This window comes from Sebastes umbrosus, chromosome 2 (genome assembly GCF_015220745.1).
Source record: "Sebastes umbrosus isolate fSebUmb1 chromosome 2, fSebUmb1.pri, whole genome shotgun sequence".
Taxonomy (NCBI): Eukaryota; Metazoa; Chordata; class Actinopteri; order Perciformes; family Sebastidae; genus Sebastes; species Sebastes umbrosus.
The window spans coordinates 40,619,367-40,636,377 of NC_051270.1; the positions used below are offsets into that span (position 1 = coordinate 40,619,367).

At 41.1% G+C, this 17,011-nt stretch overlaps 1 protein-coding gene across 1 annotated transcript in view; it reads left to right on the top strand.

Annotated features, from left to right (window-relative positions):
• The window catches only part of nav2a (neuron navigator 2a), a 412,350-nt gene that overhangs the window by 284,088 nt on the left and 111,251 nt on the right, over window positions 1-17,011 (top strand). Inside the window, 4 exon segments of the mRNA XM_037796117.1 lie at window positions 7,423-7,495; window positions 9,296-9,542; window positions 9,758-9,814; window positions 13,927-14,060. Coding sequence (XP_037652045.1) covers window positions 7,423-7,495; window positions 9,296-9,542; window positions 9,758-9,814; window positions 13,927-14,060 — 511 coding nt within the window.

A 17,011-nucleotide genomic window follows, 5' to 3' on the forward strand; every position in this document is an offset into this window, starting at 1 on the left:
ATACGAGTATTTTCTTGATTGTGCGTGCGTGCGTGTGTGCGCGCGTGTGTGCGTGTTATGTGTGTGTGTGTGTGTGTGTGTGCATGTTTGGTGTATATTTTCTAAGCATTTTGTAAACTTTGTCATTTCACTTTTACTTGCAGAGGACAGCTGAGTGGTGCACATTGTATTTCTGGGTTAATTGTGTGGAGGTACAACTTTGTTATTCTGCTGGTTAAATGTGATGTCAAGTAAACCCATCTTCAGTAAGCCTGCAACTAGCAATAGTTTTCATTGTTGATTTATGTATTAGTAATTGATAATTGTTCTTGTATTAATTGCTTAAGATCAATAAATCATAAATCTAAAAAATGTCATAAATAATGACAAAGGCCCATCAGATGTTATGAGTAGGGATGTTAATAATGAACGTTAACCGACATCAAACATTTGACCAATTAATGCTATCGGTTAAACGGTTAAAAGAACTATTTAAAACGTATTAAAAAGCAGAGCAAAACTCAGAGGGGAAAAGCTGGTCCACCTTGACAGCCCACCTTAAGAGAGTCTGGGCCGCTGTTGCAAGATACAGGATATTGGCTCCCGTGCTTGAGCTCGCGTGAGCCATGCCCCCAGGAAGAGCGCCGGACGTTGATCCCAACTTTCGTAGTGGCCAAACGGCGGGTACTACAACTTCCGTGTCTGTCACGTGATGCAATTGGGCCCAAAAATACTTTTTCCCATAGACTTCCACTGGGAAGAGAGGTATGTAACTCAGAGAATCATTTATTTTGAGGTGAATCAACTCCCCAGTATGAACACTCTAATAGTCCTATTTAAATCATTAGGTCTTAAAAGTTGTAAAGCGCACTAATAGCTGAATCTGAGTTATTTCCCTTCCTCCGTTCATGTGAGTGAGACCCAGATGACAGCGCAAGCCGTGACGATGGCGTGACGTTGGGACCCCGTGCCCGAATTATGTGACCTAGCGGACGCTACTCTGCGCATGTTCCATGGGCCAAATGGATGCGGAAGATCGCCAAAAGATCCGGGTACTTTTCCAGATGGAAGTCGAGCCATTTTGGCATCATGCGCCACTGAGGCAACTCTCATAGGAATGAACCGGGCCCCGCCCCAAAGCTGGATCCAGTTCTCTTAATACATCCATGGCTTGAGCGGAGGAGTTGTAACCTTGTAGCATTTATTCACAGACAAATAAACTGTACACACACTGCTACAGCTACGTTCACAGCTAGAACGTCACCAACAACCTCACACTCACCGCCACCACACACACATACGGTCTGTCGGAAACTTGCTAAAGTTACGTCGTGCTGACAGGACCGTGTGTGTGTGGCGGCGGCGAGCACGAAGCCACCAGCAACGCTAGAGCTGCTGATGTAGCACAAACACACACACGGTTTGTTGGACACTAGCTATCGTTACGCCAGGCAGACAGAGTGTCGTTATGCTGGGCAGACACACAGCTGACAACCTGCTAAACTAAACTAAATGTGCGGTGGAGACTTTTACTGGGAAAGTGGCTGCATGTCCGCGACACTACACGCAGCACGGTGGCTGCCACAGTAACTCTCCTGATGGGTGAACTGAGGACTCAGTTTGTCTGTTGTGCTCATACACTGCAGCTGGCGCACCGCTGTCAGTTTACGGTTAATAATTGGTTAACAACGGTCGGTTATCGGTTTAAATTTTTTTTCAAAATTAGCATCCCTAATTACGAGAACCAAAACTTACATCAGCATATTTAGTTTGAGCAACAGTTCAACAATCAAAATGTACAGTATTATATTTAAAGTAACATTAAGTAAGAGAAAGCAAGAACATTTTTGAATTTGAGAAGTTGTAAATTGTTGTTATTTTTACCTGATAATCACTTTGTAGAACATGAAGCCAATTTTTCTAAATAGTCATTAATTCATGTTCTATTCATCAGGTATGGAATAAAAAGAGAAAAACTTGTGGTTTTGACAGCAGAGAGGTGAGAGAGAGGAGGGATGACACACCACTAGAGCTGCAATGATTCATTGATTAGTTGTCAACTACTAAATTAATCGCAAACTATTTTGATAATCGGTTTGAGTCATTTTTTAAGAAAAAGTGTAAATTCTCTGATTCCAGCTTGTTAAATGTGAATATTTTCTGGTTTCTTTACTCCTCTATGACAGTAAACTGAATATCTTTGAGTTGTGGACGTCATCTTGGGCTTTGATGGGCTGATCGACCATTTTCTGACATTTTATATACCAAACAACAAATCGATTAATCCAGAAAATAATCGACAATGAAAATAATTGTTAGTTGTAGCCCTACATACCACAAAGGTCTCCAGCTGGATTCGACCTGGAGATGTTGCAATTACTTGTACAGCGTTTTAAACATCTAGGCCAGACTAGACTATGTTTTATAAATACAGTAACTTATATAGTGCTATACAACAATAAAAGAATACACAAGGGAGGATTTGTTACGGGACAGCGTCTAGATAAAGTGATTGGTCTTCCTATATACAACACAGTCAGATCTCAGACTATGTAGCAGATTGTTGAGTTGAATATTGTTCCTCTGGCTTCTCCGAGCTCTGGTCCCTTCAGATTTTGAAATAGCAAGATGCTTCAGCACCCCTGAGAGGCGTGGCTTGGGAGCATCTCAGCAGGACGGGACTGGCATTTGTGATGGGGAATCTTAATGAAGCATATTTTCTGCAGGCTGCTGCTATTTAAACTCCAACTATACCAGGGAATTTGGGGCAGTGGAGGAGTGGTTCAGTCACTCAAATGGAGTTTTAGTCCCGGGGTATTCTAGAAGGTCTCTGGGTATGTCGGTGGGGATAGAGAGGTTTATTTTTAAAGAGTCTGTAGTATTCAGAGAGAGGGCAATAGTCGGCATTCTTACTGTTCCTATGTTTTCTGCTGCGTCACCTCGACGCGCAGCATATGTCAGCCCGTCTAACAGCTGTTTCTGGGGTCAGAGGTCATGGAAATGACAGCAGGGGCAGCACTGCTGTTTCAACTCAATCCGCCAGCCTCTTCACACACTAACATGGCTCAGATAGATAGGGAGTTTAAACCAGGAGTAGAATAACTAGTAATCATCAAGTAGCGTAACAATGTGGGGCAGTAGTGAAGGTTGTAATACCAGAGATGATGTAATATGTAAATATAGTAGGCTGTTAGTGGATGGACCAGGTAATAATCTGGTTTTGGGTGTTAATAACTCTGGCAGTAATACAGACATTAGTGTTCAGATGGTGGAAGCAAGTGATAATCTGGTTAGTAGCATATGTACAACTAATATTGATATGGTAAAGCATGTTAGTATTCATTTTGTGGCAGTGGATAGAAGTTATGGCAGTTGAGTAGTAGATGTTGCTAATAATATGGTAGTGGGTGTACGTAGTGTCATTATGGTTGTAAGTGTAACTAATAGTCATATGTTGGATTAAACTAATAATAATATGCTAGTGGGTTTAAATGATATAAATATAGTAGTGGTCTGGACGGAACTATAGTAATAGTAACATGCTAGGGGATGTAACTCAAAGTGATGTGTTAGTGGATGTAATTAATTAGATTATGGTAGTGGGTGTAACTAATGGTGGATGAAACTGACAGTAATATGGTAACACATATACAGTTGTGGGAGTAACTAATAGTAATATGGTGGATGTCATTTACAGCACTATGGTATTGAGTGTTAACTAAAAGTAATATGTTCCATGAAGCTAATAGTAATATACGGCACAGAAAAACCGTAACAACGGCCAGCAAACTGCGAGGGATTACGCTACCAAGTATGGAATATATCTTCAGTGATAGAATGATGAAGAAGGCAAACAATATTGTGGGTGACGAGAGGCACCCCTTGCCTCCTCATTTGAATTTTTGCCATCATGGCGACGATATTGCCCTCCCTTTTCACTAAAAATACATCCAAGTTCCCATTCATCCCACAAACCATTAACTTTTTAAACAGGTAATGCACTAGCACCTTATCTCCAGTGCACTTTGACCTCATTTATTACAAAGTGAGAAGTATGTGAATGGAATGTGTACGAGTATGTCTAGTGGTGACCTCTGTGAAGTTGTTGGTGAAATACCTTGTGATTGTGCTGCAAACCAGATTCCCCATTGGGACGAATAAAGTGTATCCATCTCTATCTATCTTATGGTAGTGAATGTAACTAAAGTAATGCAGTGGGTGTGACTAATAGTAATATGATAGAAGATGCAACTAGTAGTAATTAGGGCTGGGACGATACACCTATCTCCCGACTCAATACTATCACGATATTTGGGTGGCAATTCGTTATGTATTGTGATTTTAAGTATTGTGAGGGACTTTTACTTTGGAAAATATCTAAATTAATCCAGTAAAAATGTTTGATTTTCAGTATGTATGTAGTCAGAGATGTCTTGAAGTCAAATACTGCTATATCAGTCATTGGCAGCAACCCAAACATCAAAGAATAAAGACATTTCCCTCACAGATTAGTGGTATTTTCTTTGTTAATTTATAAGGGACATGTGATGTTTTATACTTTCTGGTGAATATATCCATCAATCTTATTTTCCATAGATGTATTTTGTATATACAGTTCTCTTTGTTAACACCTTAATTTTGGAAAGCGATGTAATCCCACGTGTCTACTTTCCTCTAACTTCTCCAAGGTGGTCTCTAGCTCTCCCGTCAGCTCCGTCTCTTTATCCATCCATGGTCAGCTCCATCGGGGCCGTTTCAATGCAGAGAACAGAAATGTCTGTATATGGGTGCTCTTACAGTTGTAGCGTCGGCCCGTTTGACCACGGAGACGAGAGCGACTGCCGGCTCGGACCGCACGTTACTTGCCATACGATAACGTTTCCTGTCCGTGACAGAGTTAGCATGCAGCTTTAGCCGTGATGTCTAGCTCTGCTTTTCCTGTCGACGTGTTGAAACCCAAAGTGTTTCCATCCTTTACTGGATGTGTAGTGTTACCACGCTGGATTTAACATGGAGGGTGCAGGTCGTATCCACACTGACCCTCCAACGTTTTAGGACTTCCTCGTTTCAGCTCGCTACAGTTTGTTTTGGTCGACGGATACGGAACGGGATATGACGTCACTTACTCTGACTACAACAATAAAAGCGCTAACTTCCTTCTACCTCCACATAGACTCAAAAAATGGCGATACATAGGTGAATTGATTTCTTTTCACACCCCTAATAACTAGTAGTATACAGCAGTGGATGTAACTGATAGTAATGGTGGTAGTGGTGTATGTAACTAAATGTGATATGCTAGTGGATGGAGGTAATATAAATGTAGCAGTGGTTGTAACTAATAGAAGTGTGTTTGTAGATAGTGGGTAGCACTAAAAAAAAGTAGCTACAGTGGATTAGTAACATCAGTATGTGTCTTGTGTGTATGTATCAGCTGTTGACGTGTTTATTAGAGGCAGATGTAAATGAGATATTACTTCAGTTTCTCACCTCACAGCCGGATACTTCCTAACAGCAGAACCACAGAGGGAGCTGTAGGTCAAGCTATATTTAGTCGGCGCATATTAAGTGTAATCATGTCATTAATCTTTAGTGAGCGGGACCCTCCCGGCTGCAGCCCACACCCAGCCTCGTTTACAGAGGACACAGTTCATATGTATTTTTAGTTTAGAAAGTACCTGGAGTACCACTGCTCTATATCTGTACTCCCTCGGCTCTGAGATTAGAGTTGAGCTGTTGTACTTTCAGAAACGGGTTTGTTGTAAGTACATTGTGGCAGATTGGCCTCAATGTGTTATAAACCTACTCTCACTGGTAATAAATGTCATGCTAAAAAGATTTAGCACCTTTTTAACCTTTGTGCATACTGTAAAATGCTTTTAAACGTCCATTTCACAGTCACTTCTCCAGTTAATTGCCTTGCCTAGAGAGCCAGCTAACAGTCAGAGCAACAGCCCGTGCCACATTCATATCCTTTGTGCTGTACCTGGTGTGTTTGCTCATCGACAACAACAGTTGGTAAACTTTGATCGCGCGATCATAATCTGCGGTGACTCTGCTTGATGACTTGTTTTATGTGGTTTACTTTGTGACTCGCTGTATAATGGGTCACATGGGCTCGAAACAAAGCCTGTATGCCTATCAAATCCTCCCTGAGTCCAGTGACAGCTCAGCAGTCTGCTCAGGTTGCCAGGGTGCTGCTGTCATAGCAACTGTGTCGTATAGGTGTTTTTGTTGCTCTGCTGACGAAAGTCTGCTTGCTTTGAATGGTGTTTTTGACTATGTCACCATGTGGCCAATAGTGGGTTTTGAGCTTTGTAAATCACAATATGAAAGAGTCAGTCACCATATATAAAGCACTCCTACCACTTTCCAACGCAGGTATGTTTGCCAAGAAACTAATGTGGGGGCAGCCTATATTATTATTATTCAAACATTAGAGGATTGTGAGGTCTTAGCGGACATACACTGTTAAAAGAATAACTTGATTAATGTTGACTTAATAAATTGAACTACTGTACTTAATAGTTTGTGCTGTCTGTTATGTTAAATGTTTATTAGCTTGTAGTTGTTGTGTTCTTGCTATCAGATGGTTGGAGTTTTAACAGTATCAGCTTATCAAATCCAAGTATTTTATTAACCTTTAACCAAAAAACCCTACCTTTAATTATAAACAATTTTAGATGAATCAAGTTTTTAAAAAGAGATGCTTGTGTGTTTAATTGTTGAGGTGTAGTATTATGTTAGGCCAACTTGCTTTCAGAGAAAAACAGTTACTAGGAGTAATGAGTTGAGAACGTAATGTTTTTAAGTTGTAGAAAGGTTGGGCCAACTTGACCCAAGAGAAGTAAATTAGTTGAGCAAACTTACATTTTTGAATTTGAAAAAAGTTCTGCCAACTTCACATTTTCTGTGTGCACATTGTGTCGACTAAATGGCAACGTGAAATATTAGACTTGGGTAGTTAACTCAAAAAGCTGTGCAACTAGTTACTAAACATTTTTTAAGTTGTGCCATACAGTATATGCATTTCCTGTGTACTTTCTAAGATTTCAAATGTATGCTTCCAGGCAGGAAACTAGTATTTACTGCCAAAGACAATTCAATAACCATTAACAGATTTAGTTTCCCATTCTAACAGCCTGTTTTTCACTGGTCCAACAGTATCAAATCAATGAATAATGAAGGATGTATGGATCTGTGTTCCATCCATGTTGGTGTTAATGTTCAGCACCTCTTTTCTGAAAACTGTAATAGGTTAGTGGTGCCAGCTTCCTTTCTAGACAGACGTGTAGATGTTCACTTCCAGTTTTGCCATTACGCTCTCAAGAGAAGCTTGCAAAAGACAGACCAGCATGCTTCCTAACATTATGCAAATATGCAAATATGAATGTAAATGTGCAGGGTGCCGTGTCTCACAGCTGTCTGTGTGTCTCTCTCCAGATTGAGAACATCGATGCCTGCCTCAGTTTCCTGGCAGCCAAAGGAGTCAACATCCAGGGTCTGTCCTCAGAGGGTAAGCTGGACTCCTGCACTTCTGCTTTCACTGGAACAGGGGAGGTAGACCCAAACCCAAGACCAGGCCAGGCCAGGCCAGGCCAGGCCAGGCCAGGCCAGGCCTAACTACTAAACAAGTGTCCTCCGTGCTATGGAAAAAAAGATAAAGAACAGCACCTTGATACATCGAGGCATTTTTATTGGCAAGCTCTTTTTGCCAGGACACACTACATTAATGCCAGACAGTACACATTAAACATGTAGGCTCAGCAGGGGCTGATTACCCTATATATAGAACTAATGTTCCAGAAAGCTTAGAATAGTGCAGTGTTTATATGTAGCCCACTTCACAAAAAGATTGATGTTGGCTTAAATGTTTACAGCATAGTATTCACACTAGGAACAATAATAGTAACGCTACTAAAGTGTTGTGTAAACTCATTGTGCAGAACAGCAATGTCCCCTCACTGCAAGAAAGACAGTGGGTCAGTTCTCGGGTCAGATACATGTTCTCCAAGTCATTTCTTGTGACTTTCCTCTTGTAGTTCCAAGACCATGGAAGTCCGATAGATTGGAGACTCAAAGCCAGCAGTAGATGGCAAATTCCATTCAGGCTGCTGTTGATACAGTTCTGCAAGAAAATACACGCGTATATGCTGAAACTCAAACTCTGTTCACTTAATCACGTCAACGCCAGATGATCGAGCAAGCAAGCAAGGTTATGTCTTCTCCTTGCTGTTCTTCTAAACCATAATAAAACAGTTCCACTCAAATGAATAGAAGTCTGTGCAATTACACTGAATTGTTTTTGTTCACAAGCTAGTCAGTTTTAGAGTGCACTTCCGGCTTAACGTGCATCAGCATAAATGAGATGTTCTGCCTGTGACACTAAATAATGGTAAGCAAGTAAAGGTTATCAATGAATTAGTCATTATTATAATATAACAACAAAATATGGATAGGAAATAACAGCCAGTAAAGTAGTACTGTCCTAGTGCTATCCTGTAGCATGGTACTAGCTTTGGGGCACTTTCACAAACCAACGTGTAGTCTGTTTTAATCCAACTCTGGTGTGGTTGGTTTGGGCAGTTGTGAACGCAGTAACCGTTCTCTGGTGCGGACCGGTTGTTTTGGTCCGCACCAGAGTACAGTTACTGCGTTCACAACTGCCCAAATGAACCGCTCCAGATTCCAAGCGAACCAAAAGGCAGGCTGCCTGTGTGGGCATCTGCTGAGATGGACACAGGTATACGACAGGTTAACATGAGTGGGAGAGGACGGACTCGGACTTCTGCAGAAGTCTGATGTTTGCTTGACATCTGGGCCAAAGAGAACAGAATATGAAAAATAAAGTCCACAAAAATAGTGACATTTATAAAGTCATTGTAGATGAACTGGAGGAGAAGGGAGCGGTGAACACAGCAGATCAGTGCCGAGTCAAAGTGGAAACACTTATCACACATATCAAAGTCTGCAATTCCCTTAATAGAAGTGGCAGCTCTTGAGATGAAAAAGATAAATGCGCTCCTTTGTACACGCCCCTCAGCAACTTATTTTATTATTTGGTGTGCTTTAATGAGTGCACTGTGAAACAGAACCAGACTAAATAGAAAATGAACCAAAAGTATCAATTTAACTGTGATTCGGAGCAGCCAAATGGACTACAGCCCTTAGTTTCTTCACACAGAACAGTCAGCAGCTGTCATTTTGCAGTTGAAGTGAAATTTCTGTAAAGTTTTCATCCTCGCTTTTTCCTTCTTCGCCTCAACTGCCTTTTCCTTTTTTAATATTGCACATTGTCCCTCTCCCTGACCCACAGAGATTCGGAATGGTAATCTGAAAGCCATCCTCGGCCTCTTCTTCAGCTTGTCCCGCTACAAACAGCAGCAGCAGCAGGCCCAGCGGCAGAACCCCCAGAACCCCTCTCTCCCACCCAGCGCCCAGCCCCAGGGCACTCACCCCCCCCTGAGCCAGCAGAGCAGCGCCCCAGCACAGCTCAGCCACTCTACGCATGGGACTCCCGCCCTCACAGCCCAGAAAGCAGCACAGGCCGAGATGCAGTCCAGGTGAGGCTCACTGGCGCGTTCGATGCAAACTCTGGAAATATAAGTAACCTTGAAACTGGGTGATTGGGTTTGTCTCTTCACTTTCTTGCTGTTGCTGCTGTTCTAATCCATCATGTTGTCATCTCTGTCTTCCTGTTCACACCTCCTGTCATTTATAACTGTAAACCTGACCTCTCTGTCTCTGTCCTCTTCACATCTCTCTTCCTCTCCTCTAGGGATGGCTCTCAAAGTAAACTGCTCAAGTTTTCCCTTGGTCAGAAAAAGACCTCTAGGTCAGCTTCTTCTGCCTTTCTGTGTTATTGCCTTTCTTTCCTCCACCACCTCTCCTATCCCGTCCCCTTCCTGGAAATAGGAAGGTAGAAATTGCCCCTAATCAAGGATACCATTTCTTTTGTGCTGCAATGAGTTTCATGCTGTTTCTTTGTCTGTGATTAAGGGCAATCTCTAATACAAGCACTATATCTAATATGCATGAGTGGTAGTGTTGAGCAGATAGGAAGTAAAGCTCCAGGACGGCCCTGTCTGTCTGGCAGCGCGCCTCATTTGGCCAGCCTGCTAAATGGGCTGTGAAAGACCTTTAGATAACCCTTAAGTAACTGTGTGTGTGTGGGTTTGCTTGACAGGCACATCCCCCATATAATGTGTCATTAATAATTAACACAGAGAATCTGTGGCTGGAATGTGCGTCTATAACATGTGTTCTTCAGATTTAGCTTCCGTCTGCGTTCACATTTGCCCATTTTTTTCAACATGCAGTCTCATATTATGGATGAAATTGGATTTTAGGATGTAGTTTTGCATGCTGCCCTTGCCAGATTCTGTTTGCATTTCACCTGCCCCACACCAGCTCCTCTCCTAAGCAGTGCAGTGGCCCCACCTTCTGGTCAGCATGTGTAACTACAAGATGTAAAGATGAGATTCTCCTGGTGCTCTCCACCCAAACAACACTAGGCTTTTCTAACATGTTCTCCGTTAAAGGTCCCGTTAAAGGTTTACTCTCCGCATGTGACCGTAAATGTAGCTTATAATGAATTTTAAAGAGCTGAAAGGTTTATTTCAGTTGTCATTCTTTACAAATGAAAGGCCTCTTTCATTTGTCATTTTTCACAGACAGACTGCAAATCAACAATCTGTCTTTTTGTTTTCAAAACTGTACAAAATAAATGCCTGACATAAGTAAATCTACCTCTATTTCTGAGATTATGTGCACTAGAATTGAGAAAATATAGTAATCAGAAATCCCTTGCATATTAGTGTAATTCAGTCAGGTGCTGGTCAGACAGACAGCTTGCAGCATGCATGATAGGGCTGACCTCTAAATCAGTATTCGATTGCTTCGAATCCCAAAGTAGCCCATGAAATAAGGAATAATCCCACAACATTATTCATTATTCATATTTAGCATGAATTATTATGAGTTATTCTCAGATGGATCTGGCTGTTTGTTGTGTGTAGAGGTGTGAGAGTGACAGAAGAACATGTCAGCCCGCTGCCCCGCGCTGGACTGCCTAGCTCTGAATACCTTTGAATATTTCTCACAGAAGCTTCGAAGCCCATAAATGGTATTGGGGACACATGAAAACACGGCTGTAGACCAAATTCAAACTTCTTGGTATTTATTCAGACATTTTCTGCAAGTGATAGAGTGATGCATGCATTTCACGTATGTTTTATAAAGCATCAGTGAAATGATTACTCACTCTTCCATTTGCAATACATCTTTAAATAAATACTTAGAAGTTTGAAGTTGGTTCAGAGATGAGTTTTTGGTGTGTAAGCCCCAGGGGGATTATAGTAAACTAAACCCAAAATAAGCAGAGAAAATTATTTTTATTGAAGTGAAACTAAATACAAATGATATCCTTTAAGAAAAACTAAAAACTAAAGTGAAACGATGAGCCTCTTTCAAAAAATAATTAAAATAAAATAAATATGAACGTAAATTTGATTTCAGTTTGAGTTTTTCTGTTATAATATATCACTACTGAAGAAAGGAGACAGCATGAATTTCCGCCAACTCTTGTAACATTGAACCACAGAAAGGGAACAGATTTGACCTTCCTGGAGATGGTGCTATGCTTCACATCGGACACTAAAGTAAAGAGAAGATTAAACATTCAACATTATGGCCATTCCTACACAGTTCTCCAACCGTGTATTTTGTACGTACATATAGTACTTCTTAGACATTGTACGTAGCCCGAACAAAAACAAACTAAAACTAAACCTTTCTGAAAACTGAAACTAAACTAAAACTAGAAAACACACTCTGAAAAGTAACTTAACTAAACTAAACTAAAACCAAATTGAAAAATCAAAACTAAAATAAAATCAAAACTGATTAAAAATTCAAATCCTTTCCTAAGTGCATGTGATATTTATGTGTCCATATTCAAATTTTGAAATATTTTTTTTTTTAATATATCCATTAAATAGAATATTTCTTCTATACACAGCCACATCCAAATGGGGGTTTAGGCAGTAGACTGACTGTCGCTGCCATAATTGAAAGCCAAATGATCTGAGGTTACTCTCGACTAAATAATGTGGTAAAAGCTATTACTGTACAATGGCCAGATAAATAATGGCCAGTCAAAGTGAATGGCGTACCGGAAATGAGAGTTTCTATAATGTATACGAGAGCTGAGAGAGAGAGAGAGAGAGAGAGAGAGAGAGAGCTGTAATCTGTTTATCAGCATCCGCCTCACTGTCCCAGGATGATGGTGATGATAATGGTGATGATGTCGCCGCCTGTGAATTAGCATTTCATTAGCAGTCTGTGTGCCGCGGCCTGGTCAGATTACAGCTCGGCTCACAGACCTCAGCAAAGGCAACAGATTGACTCACAATATGGAATCAAGGTGTCATAAATGTCACCGAGGCCGGTGTATCCCGTCTAATCCATGTGAGGAAATAAAGGAGCAGGACGTGTAATCTGAGGCTGTTGAGCTCACACCTCTCCTGAGACCGTCCAACCCACTCAGATACGTCCACGCCACCGTGAGCTCATCTTTCTCCATTAGATTATAGTAGACGTATATAGGGAGGAGGTGTGGGGGGGGGGAAAGCAAACAATAGCTGAGTTTACATTTATTAAACTGTCTATATCTTTTAATCCAAGCCTCAGACTGAAGATGAGCCAGATATACTGTAAGAGTCTAATATACCTGTAGCACAAAATATAAAGAAGGTCGGCAAAGATCTATTGTTCAGTTTAGTCACGGATTTGAGGTCGACTCGTTCTTGTAGCAGAACAAGAGGGCAAGAGGAGAACTCTTCCCCTCGGAAATCAATAAAGTAGGTCAAAAGTTTATTGTGAATTTTTGTACATCAGACTTTCTTGGGCATCGACTGAGGTCACAAGCTGCAAATCCACAACGTGGAAAACAGCCAGAGTGATGCTTGTGTGGGATGATAAAACATGCCCATCTTTTCTGTCAGGCATAGCCTTCAAGTAGATCATAAATATGAATACCTTTATATGTGTAGCACTGTTCTTAAGACACAGTTGTGGCATAGTACAGAACAGAAAAACTATGTCAAATGAGGAGTTTCTTTTATTGCCATTGAATTGAATTCTTCATTAGTAGTTGCCTCTGCCTGAAACATGTGACGTCATAGCAGATGTTAGCATTGTGTTATCCAGGGTTCCTATTCATTAAGGAAAAGTAATGAATAGAATAGAAAAGTATGGAATTAGATTTGAGTCAATTTCCAGGTCAGGATAAGTATGGAAAAAAGAAAAGACAGTATAGAAAAAACATGTCTGTTTCCAGACTATTGCCTCGTGCGTTGCGATTGGCTCAATTTCGGCGAGTGTAGACCAGATTTTACTGCGCATGTGTTGTACCCCCAAAGATATGACACGTTGATGACGCGTGACCCAGCCTCCTTTCCATAGGCCTTGGTCTAACGGCATGAAAACAGGGATGAAGTGGTAAAGTAGGCTCATGAAGTTCGCCTCTTGCTTGATTTGATTGGCTGCCTGGGTCAAGTGTGACATTGACGAGCGGTGCGACTCCACAGCTGGCGCTGGAAAGTTGAGAATATTTGAACTTTTGTCTAAAAGCCGCTACAAAAATGTGAGATGCGGTGCCAGAGAGGAGCGCCGTACCACAGGAAAACAATGGTTTTGCTGGTGACGCGTCTGTGATCAGTGTAGTAAATGTGCATGAGCCCTGCACCCTCAGTCCTAATGAAGGAATCCCCACTTGCTTGACTTTAGAAGCTGTAGGCTGGTTTTGTCCCAGCAGAATGTGTTATAGACCTGCATTATTAACCCAATGTGTTCCTTCAGTGTGTGAGATGAAGTCTTTAAATCCAATATATTCTTTCTTCCTTCCTTCCTTTTTCTCTGTTCGTTGTTTCTCTCTCCCTCCATCAGACTTCCCGGCCCCTCAGCGAGGGTGTCTACTGCCGGCGGTGACATCCCTCCAAGAGGCTCGGTCAGTGCTGCTGGGAACAGACGCAGCCAGGGCTTCAGTGACAAGACCAAAGCCAACTCACACCTGAACAAAGGTAGGCCTCATGTCACCCAAACACACACACACACACACGCACACACACGCACACACACACACACACACACACACATACCACCATCATAACACTGAGATGGCCTTGACAGATTGTGAGTTTGTATGTGTGAGAGAGAGCTTTTAAAAATGTGAATATTGCAGTGTTTTAGGACAAGTTGAAGGTGAATGGTGAACCCTCTGGATGCTTCTGGTTAGTTCAAAACAAGTTTGTGTGTTTGAGAAAGTATTAAAACCATGCCAGAGAACAACGCACAGCCGTCAGCATGCGATGCTGCTCTGAAACAAGTGTGTCCTTTCAAGAGAAAACTCCTCCTTTAAATGTTTCAGGTCAATTCAGTTAACTTGGAACATTTATATTTCACGTCACAAGGAGAGAGCGTTGGCTCTCAGTTTGTATAACAGACATTCAGTTGTTGGATGCTGAAGTAAATGAACTCTCTGACTGCAGTGTAAGGAAGGAAAAATCTCAAGTTCTGCCTTTGGATCTGTGTCCGGCTACTGTTCTGAGCACATCGTCACGGTGTAGAAGGTGAGGTGACTAGTTGTGATTTATTGGAGTTCAGATGTTATCGTGACCTCCATTCGGCTGCTGTACACAGACTGTATTGGTCACAGGTTGAGGTTACTGTCGGTGTGGACCATTTAGGCCACTTATGCTTGTATTTTTTGAATTTGTTTGAGATTTTGCTCAAAGGTGGCATCCAAACATTTTGAATAAGGCTGTCTGTCAATCAATTCAAATTTTAACGCCGATTAATTGCAAATTAACCACACTTTTTTTTTTTTTTTTTAGATAAGATATGTCAATGAGAACTGTGAGATCAACAGAGTGAAAACTGTATTTTATTAGATGAATCAGATGTTGACAAACTGCATCATTTGCAGCTGAAAAAGGGTAACAAATCACGATCTCATCCCAAAACTCAGCATATCGCAAAATGTTTAAAACCGCAAGAAGATCGTATCATGACTTCTGCTGATTCCCACCCCTATCTGATAACAACTGCTTCAGTTTTAATCTGGTCTAATCTAAAGATTAGGAATTGTTTCCATCCAGATTAGCACGTCTAGGTAAGACAATTGTGGTTTGTATTCATTCAATCAAACATTACAGCAGTGGTTGTTTAACTTTCTTTCTGGTTTCAACTTTGTTTCTGAGAAAAGGTGATGTTCCCGTCAGTTTGGTGTTGAACTACAATACCCATGACGCTCATACCTTTGACTTTTAATAACTGAACCATATATTTTCTAGCACTGTTGTTCATATTTTGTCCTGATGATTTAACCAGGAGAGTTTTCATTCACTCTGACCCAGTTTAACTTGTGCTGCCCAGTGTTTGAGTTCTGCAGAATACAAACTTGTGAGTGTTTGGCAGTATATTTAGTTCGAGCAGTGCTCAACTCAGTGGGCCAAGGCTTTATATAGACTGTTAGTGTTCACAGTCTAAACTCATTATCCTGCATTAGACAGGGAATTCTGACCGCCCAGAGAGAGAATGTGACAGTTATATATACTGTATATATATAGATATATATATATATATGCGCAACTCAACCCGTTCCTCGCAACATGATTGGTCGATGCCTTTATTTGCTGTGTGAAAGCTCAGAAAAATCAACCTTGTTCCGAAAAAAAAAGTATGTTGCTTTTGCCATGTAATATTTACATTCTGTCTTCTGTGTCAAAGTATTCATGAAAAAAACAACTGTTCAAAAAAATTTCGGCTGTTTGACAATTCAAATATTTGATTATAATTAATCGCATGATTGTCCATAGTTAATCCCACTTAATAACACATCTTTTATCTGTTCAAAATGTACCTTAAAGGGAGATTTGTCAATTATTTAATCCTCTTATCAACATGGGAGTGGACAAATATGCTGCTTTATGCAAATGTATGTATATATTTATTAATGTAAATCAATGAACAACACAAAACAATGACAGATATTGATCCAGAAACCCTCACAGGTACTGCATTTAGCATAAAACAATATGCTCACATCATAACATGGCAAACTGCAGCCCAACAGGCAACAACAGCTGTCAGTGTGTCAGTGTGCTGACTTGACTATGACTTGCCCCAAACTGCATGTGATTATCATAAAGTGGGCATGTCTGTAAAGGGGAGACTCATGGGTACCCATAGAACCCATTTACATTCACTGATCTAGAGGTCAGAGGTCAAGGGACCCCTTTGAAAATGGACATGACAGTTTTTCCTTGACAAAATGTAGTGGAACTTTGGAACGTTATTTAGCCTCCTTCATGACCAGCTAGTATGACATGGTTGGTACCGATGGATTGACCCTGGTACCTCCTCTGAAAGATCGATTGTGTTAGTGCGTTATTTGTTGTTAACGAGTAATTATCAAGTTAACTTTGACAGCCCTAACTTTAACACGTTCTCTTTGGTGGATTGTGTGTTTGCTGAATACAGGAGATGCTTAGACAGATTCAGAAAAGATGGTGATTCTAATTTTATCGGTACATTTGATCGGTTATTAGAGCTGAGCTGTTATTTTCTTTGTTTTTGAAGGGTTCTGCTGATACAGACACAAGCTCAGAGCGGGACTGTGCAGCTGTTGAGCGGTTCATCACCTGCTTTAATCTTCTTTCAACTTGGTGTTGACTCCGTCCTTCTGGTTATCACTGCATTTTATTGTTTGACTGTTTGCTCCACTAGCAGCAAAGTTAGAACTGCCTGCTCCCACTGATCCCAAACCTAATGGTGTCCTTAAAGCAGAGCGCTGCACACACACACATACACGGCCCCATGGTCGCACATCGACGCAACTCACGGCTTGTATTAAAACACTGTCATTCATAAAGTATCGGTACTAATAAAATAGGGTATCGTAGCGTTTTAACGGCAGGGTAGCGCGATACCTTTCTAATATCGGTAAACTGTGCAACACTACCAGTGAGTC